Raw genomic sequence first — 7,500 nt, 5'->3', positions numbered from 1 at the left:
GAACCCTGATGGGACGATGGCAGCGTTCTCAAAAACAAGAAGCACCTCCAGCAGCTGATGAGAAGCAGACTTGCATCAGTTGGACACATTCGACGCACACGTTTCCATCCAGAACTCAACAACTCACTCAGCTCTAACAAGAAGTTTGTTCCCCTGAAACACAGCCGGTGTGCATGTGGTTTGGACTTACAGCAGCTCCAGAGAGGCCAGGCCGTCAAACACCCCGCTGGGCAGCTCCGTGATCTTGTTCCCGTACAGAACCCTGCACGCAGAGACACACACAGACACACGCACACAAGCAGACACACAAAGACACACAAAGACGCGTTGGTCTGAGCTTCATCATCAATGTGCATCAACGTGAACCACAGGAAGACGTGTTATTGCAGCGGTGAGGCTTCACTGTAACCGCAGCACAGAACACAGCCAGAGGAGATTCATGCTGACAGACACACACTCACTCACACACACACACACACACACACACACAGACTGAAATACACACAAGTCCGGACGTTCCAAGAACTTCTGTTGACAGAGAGACGCTTGCTGAAAGATTCACATGACAAGAGACACAAACATACGGAGGCAGAGATGTTGTACTGCAACACTTTATACACACACACACACACACACACACGCGCGCGCATGCAGCCACATATTGTAGAGGCCCTGCAACAGTTCATTCACACATTCATACACACATATACACAATACCAAACTAACACACACACCAACTCCAAAACACACTACACCAACACAAACACTAAAACACACACATACGCACCAAAACACACACACTACACTAACACACAGACAAACACACAAACACCAAAACGCACGCACGCACCGACACACACAACCACCAACACACTCACACACTAATCTCACAACACAGTGAGACCACAACTCTGAAAAATTGTGCCTCAGGATAAAACACAAAAATGAACAAATGCACATGCAGACACAACTTTCGCTCACTCTCTCACACACGAGCATGCACACGCATGCACACACGCACGCACGCACACACACACACACTGTGTTGTACTCACAGTGAGTTGAGGGCTCGGAGGCCGTGGAAAGCATCCGGAGCGATCTCAGATATCTGGTTGTTACTCAGGTCTCTGGGAATGAAACAGAAATATATATATATATATATATATATATATATATATATATATATATATATATATATATATATATATCATAGAACAAGACATTCAGCTCTCAGCTGGGGTTCAACCACACAGACTGTTGTCGGCATCCGACCAAGAACCCAGAAACCAAACCCATGGACTCAGAGACGAGGGAACAGGAAGTGGAACCGAAGTGTTTCTGACTGAAGCGTGAAAACAATCCGCAGCTTTCAGAACCAGAACTTTCAGAGCTTTAACCTTGTTATGGATTATTAGTACGTTAAAACTATGTTTGCACGTGCATGCTGCAGTCTTTTTAAATGTTTTGTGTTCATCACTAAACTATTATATGACAGAATGCTACAAAAAGACCAGCGGGAGGAGGCGGATGCTACGCTAACTTAGATAAGACCTGCCGCAACAGATGCTATGTTAACTTAGCTAGAACCTGTGGAGACAGATGCTACGCTAACTTAGCTAGGACCTGTGGAGACAGATGCAATGTTAACTTAGCTAGGACCTTCAGAGATGGATGCTATGCTAACTTAGCTAAGACCTGTGGCAACGGATGCTATGTTAACTTAGCTAGGACCTTCAGAAACGGATGCTATGTTAACTTAGCTAGAACCTGTGGAGACAGATGCTACGCTAACTTAGCTAGGACCTGTGGCGACAGATGCTATGTTAACTTAGCTAGGACCTTCAGAAACGGATGCTATGTAAACTTAGCTAGGACCTGTGGAGACAGATGCAATGTTAACTTAGCTAGGACCTGCAGAGATGGATGCTATGCTAACTTAGCTAAGACCTGTGGCAACGGATGCTATGTTAACTCAGCTAGGGCCTGCGGAGATTGATGCTACGCTAACTTAGCAAGGACCAGAGGCTCCTCCTCCACTACCCAGCATGCTTCCTGGCTGACTGAAAGTCATCAAGACCTTTGTAACTGTGTTTAGCCAGACGTGAGTTTATCAAAGAAAGTGCATTAATATTGAAGAGTAAATGATACTTTTCTGCTATTTGTAGAGGTGAATCCTACATGAATGGTTTTGTTCCTCAAATCTAACCGAACATAGAAGTTTAGAAAGAAGTACGGACACAAAGAAACACACTTCATGTGAGCTGTACGTCTCCTTCCAGATTATAAAATCAATCTTCTTCTTCTTCTTCTTCTTCTTCTTCTTCTTCTTCTTCTTCTTCTTCTTCTTCTTCTTCTTCTTCTTCTTCTTCTTCTTCTTCTTCTTCTTCTTCTTCTTCTGCATGTCAGTCGCTCAACTCTCAGACATTTTGGGATAAAACCACTGAAACCAGTCTGGTAATGTAATCACCCCCCCATTCCTCCCAAGAGGACATTTGGGGGGGTGCATTTGAGAGGAAAAGGAAAACCGCAGAGAGACAAACATGAAAAAGAGAGAAAGTCTGAGGATGAAAGGAAACGAGTAAGAAAGAAAAAATGAGAATGAACGGAAGAAAAAGCCAATATGAAAGAAAAAGTGAGGATGAGACGCAGCTGAATATTAAACATTAATACTGAATATTAAACATTCATACGATCTGAATATTGCGGTCAAAGGCGCATCGTAACACACACACAAACACCAACACACACACACACACACACACACACACTGACGTGCTGCTGACTCCTCATGTGAGACCCTGTTCGGGCCTCCGATGGGGCCGGCGTCTCGCTGCTGGCATAAATCAAGCGCTCCTCCAAGCTGAAACTCCAGTGGGGCTGTTTGTTATGTCAAGCAGGCGGGTGGGGGTGGGGGGGGTGGGGGTGGGGTGGGGTAACCGCAACTCGGGGATCGGGGGGCGGGGGGGGTCCAGAGTTTAAAACGCTGACGTTTTCCCCCAGAGGCATCGGCCCGCTGGAGGCAGACATACTGTCGTCTCATTGGCTGAGCTGGAGCTCAAAGGGGCGGAGCCTTAAAACCGCAGCTTCTCTGGCCCGGTGGCGTTCGCCCGGTTAGCTCCTCCCTTTAAACTACGCCCTCCAGAGACAGAGGTTTGTTTTAAATCCCTTGTCAAAGTCCGAGGTGACGTCTTTCAAATTGTTTGTTTTGTGAGTCCTGAACCAAACAAAAATGTGTGTTTTTCACGCAAAGATGCCAGAAAAAGACGTTAAACTCTCCTCAGCTGCAGTTCACCACACATGAAACATTCATACTGAATATTAAACATTAATACGATCTGAATATTGATTGGAATATCAGGTACGTTGAAACTGATGTTCCAACATGCTGCTGTCAATTTGAGGAGAAACGGATGCTACGCTAATGGATGTTATGCTAACTGATGCTATGCTAACTTAGCTAGGACCTGAGGCTCCTCCTTCTCCACCACCATAGAAAACCGATTGATCTTTTTCAGGCAAAGATGCCAATAAAAAGCAGGCTTTCTGCTCCTGTTGCTGGTTCTGTGGTGTAATATCTCTTGTGAGTCATCGGCGCTGTGAAGGACTCACATCCGCCGGAGCTTCTTGTAGGAGGTGAAGGCGCCCGGAGGAACCGACTTGATGCCGTTCTGCTCCAACCGACTGAGGAGAAACAGAGAGAAAGATCCAATTAATGATTTACCTCCAGCAGACAGCCAGCGGAGAGTCTGCAGGTTCCTTTCAAACCCTTTAGTCCACATGCAATATTCATAAAAGGCCTTTTGTCCCGTCAGACTATTGCAGCACCTTCTATACAACCAAGGAGTCGACCCCCTGGTGGTCAGGAGAGAGAATGCAGCTTTAACACATGAAGCATAGACTTCTATACAACCAGAGGAGTCGCCCCCTAGTGGTCAGGAGAGAGAATGCAGCTTCAACACATGAAGCATAGACTTCTATACAACCAGAGGAGTCGCCACCTGGTGGTCAGGAGAGAGAATGCAGCTTCAACACATGAAGCATAGACTTCTATACAACCAGAGGAGTCGCCCCCTGGTGGTCAAGAGAGAGAATGCAGCTTCAACACATGAAGCATAGACTTCTATACAACCAGAGGAGGCTCACATCTCAGTCATGGCCTCCGGCAGGTGGGCGGGGATGGCGGTGAGGCCCCTCCCCCGACAGTCCACGATGTTGTTGCTGCAGGAGCACATGGGGGGGCAGGAGCCGGACGCCAGGCTGCACGGCTGGACGAAGGCGCTGCCGCCGCCGCCTACGAGCAAACAAACAGAAGGTTTAGAATCTCCGAAGGCCGCACTAGTCTGACCCACAAATGTGCCGCCGCCGCAGCCGCAGCCGCAGCCGCAGCCGCCGCCGCAGCCGCCGCCGCAGCCGCCGCCGCCGTACCTGAGCAGGCGAAGTCGCTCTTGCGCAGCTCGGCCAGGTTGAGGCCTCTCAGCGTGGGAGGAGCGCTGCACTGAGTGTAGAGGCCCAGAGCCGCCCGCTGACGGAGCCACGGAGACAACCAGGCCAGGTGACAGTCACAACGCAGGGAGTTAGAGTGGAGACGGCTGGAGGGGGGGGGGGGGTGGAAGTACACAAGGAAATGAGCGAAGAGGAAGAGTAAAAGAGAAGAGGAAGGATGCAGAGGAAGGTGGGAAAGCATGAAGGAAGGAGGGCGTAACAGAGGAGGGAAGGAAGTGTTGTAGGAGATAGGAAAGGACGATTAAGGACATGAGGAAGCGAGACGTGAAGTGACGAAAAAACAAACAAGCATTGGTAAGAATCCCGCCGTCTCATCGTGGTTGTGCTTCCAGACTGTTGCATTCTGGGTAACGTAGTGCTGTGACTCACAAGGTGCGGAGCTTCGGCATGTGGTTGAAGCTGGAGACCGGGATGGTGCTGATGTTGTTGTTGTTTAGAGTACTGAGGGGGTACGTAAAGCGTTACTGTGTAGAAAATACATGAACATTGTGTAGTACTCAGGAGGTTGTGTAGTACTCAAGAGGTTGTGTAGTACTCACAGTACTTCCAGAGACCTCAGTGCTCTGAACGCTCCCTCCTCGATGCAGCTGATGAGGTTTTTATCCAGCTGACTGAAGTACAAGTACATGAAAGTATTCATCAGGTACGCAGTAGATGAAGGTATTCATCAGGTACACAGTACAGTACTACGTAGTGTGTACTCCAGTAGTAGTGTACTGTGATTTGTTCATTACTTTCACAAAAAAAATGTATGATTCATTTTCTTTCATTTTATTCTCAGATTATTAAATAAATATTTGACTTTTAATGATTTTGTGTCTTAAAATAAAATCACTTTTATTACAAAAACTAATGACTTTTATTCTGAAATGTCAAAGTTTATAAAACTAATTACAATATTATTTGTGTCTGTGTGTGTGTAAGTATGTGTGTGTGAGCATGTGTGCGTGTGTGTGTGAGCATTTGTGTGTGTGTGTGTGTGAGCATGTGTGTGAGCATGTGTGTGTGTGTGTGTGTGTTTCCTCTCACAGGTTCTTCAGCTCCGTTGCTCCCCTGAAGGCTCTCCTCGGGACGGCCTGGATGCCGTTCTCACTCAGATCTCTGAGGGACACACACACACACACACACACACACACACACACACACACACACACACACACACACACACACACACACACACATTAAAGATGCTTTCCCATGAGGTTGTCTAGATGTCTGTTGCCAGGACACCAGCAGGCTGAATATGATGTTTACTGCAGGGAAACAGAGCGGTCACAGCTGGAGTGTGTGTGTGTGTGTGTGTGTGTGTGTGTGTGTGTGTGTGTCTGATCCGTTGTGTCCGTGTCCTCCCTCCACTCTGTCCTTCCTCGCTCCTCTTCATCCTCTCATTGTTACACCGTCTCCCCCACCGTTTCAATATCCTCCCCCACCTTCCCCCCCTCCCCCCCCCCCCCCCACCCTCACAGAGGAGGGTGAGAAAGGTAAACTTCTCGTCTCTCGGGTCAGACGTGGGTTCCTCTGCTCGTCCAGCGGTGCGTAGGTTCTCTCTCTCCCCTCGGTTTCCTTTGTTCTGGTTGTGCTCTCATATCTTCTATCGTCTCTCAAAGGAAACCGCTCGACCGGCAGAGAGACGGAGAGAGAGACGGAGAGAGAGACGGAGGGAGAGACGGAGAGAGAGAGAGAGAGAGAGACAGAGAGAGAGACGGAGAGAGAGACGGAGAGAGAGACGGAGGGAGAGACGGAGAGAGAGAGACAGAGAGAGAGAGAGAGAGAGACAGAGAGAGAGACGGAGAGAGAGACGGAGGGAGAGACGGAGAGAGAGAGACAGAGAGAGAGAGAGAGAGAGACAGAGAGAGAGACGGAGAGAGAGAGAGAGAGAGCGACGGAGAGAGAGAGAGAGACGGAGAGAGAGAGAGAGACGGAGAGAGAGAGAGAGACAGAGAGAGAGAGAGAGAGAGAGAGAGAGAGAGAGAGAGAACACAGAGAGAGAGAGACAGAGAGAGAGAGAGAGAGAGAGAACACAGAGAGAGAGAGAGAGAGAGAGAACACAGAGAGAGAGAGACAGAGAGAGAGAGAGAGAGAGAGAGAGAGAGAGAGAGAGAGAGAGAGAACACAGAGAGAGAGAGAGAGAGAGAACACAGAGAGACCAGCCGGGAAAAAATAAAATAACAATTGTAAAAAAAAGATGTTTTTAGTTCCGTAGACGATCGTCAGGAAGGGGCGGGGCTTAGGACTCAGTTTAATAAACCTATTGAAATGTACGAATAAAATATATAAATGTCACAATATTACAGAGAACAATGAAATGAATAAACGTCCGACCGCGTACACACACACACACAGACAGACACACACACTAAATATTAGCCTCACACACAACATCCAAGAGGAAACATGGCCGCCCCCTTAACTCAACACACATTAAGGCCGCAGAGCGCGCTGACACGAAGGAACGCCCGGGTTCATGTTCACGGCCAGCGAGCTGGAGACACACACACACGAGCTGGAGACACACACACACACACACACACACACACACACGAGCTGGAGACACACACAGAAGAAAGAAGAAGAACCAAACTACAGTAAATACTGCAGAGGTCTTCTCAGCGTGGCTAAATTGGCGGCAGCTTTTTCTTCTTATGTGTGTGTTTTCATCGTGTGTGTGTGTGTGTTTTCGTTGTGTGTTTGTGTGTGTTCATCGTGTGTGTGTTTCTTTCCCCCTCAGTGACGACTGTCAGCTTTACTTTGGACAGGCATGACGGCCTGAACTCCCACACTCCCCCACACACACACACACACACACACACACAACAACCATTCACAAGTGCAGCTGGGTGTAATTAGCTCATGTGTAAATGCAAGTGCACACAGACAAACACACACAGACAATCATACAGTACAAATGCAAATACAAGTAATTATCACACACACACACACACACACACACACACACACACACACACACACACACACACACACACACACACACACACA

The 7,500-nt window shown here is 48.0% G+C and overlaps 1 protein-coding gene across 2 annotated transcripts in view; it reads right to left on the bottom strand.

The window, feature by feature from the left end:
* slit1b (slit homolog 1b (Drosophila)) overlaps window positions 1-7,500 on the bottom strand; it is a 37,918-nt gene that overhangs the window by 17,070 nt on the left and 13,348 nt on the right. For both annotated transcript variants that reach the window (XM_068595633.1, XM_068595632.1), the window contains 8 exons: window positions 5,533-5,604; window positions 5,043-5,114; window positions 4,873-4,944; window positions 4,426-4,589; window positions 4,144-4,291; window positions 3,610-3,681; window positions 1,056-1,127; window positions 191-262 (listed from right to left, as the gene is read on the bottom strand). In XM_068595633.1, the coding sequence (XP_068451734.1) occupies window positions 191-262; window positions 1,056-1,127; window positions 3,610-3,681; window positions 4,144-4,291; window positions 4,426-4,589; window positions 4,873-4,944; window positions 5,043-5,114; window positions 5,533-5,604 (744 nt within the window). The remainder of the gene's footprint in view (window positions 1-190; window positions 263-1,055; window positions 1,128-3,609; window positions 3,682-4,143; window positions 4,292-4,425; window positions 4,590-4,872; window positions 4,945-5,042; window positions 5,115-5,532; window positions 5,605-7,500) is intronic.

Source organism: Clinocottus analis, unplaced genomic scaffold (assembly GCF_023055335.1).
Source record: "Clinocottus analis isolate CAN_PGR_092001 unplaced genomic scaffold, fCliAna1.0.p SCAF_31, whole genome shotgun sequence".
NCBI classification, from domain to species: domain Eukaryota; kingdom Metazoa; phylum Chordata; class Actinopteri; order Perciformes; family Cottidae; genus Clinocottus; species Clinocottus analis.
Note: the sequence above shows the minus strand (reverse complement) of the source record. Positions and strands in the feature narration are given on the sequence as shown.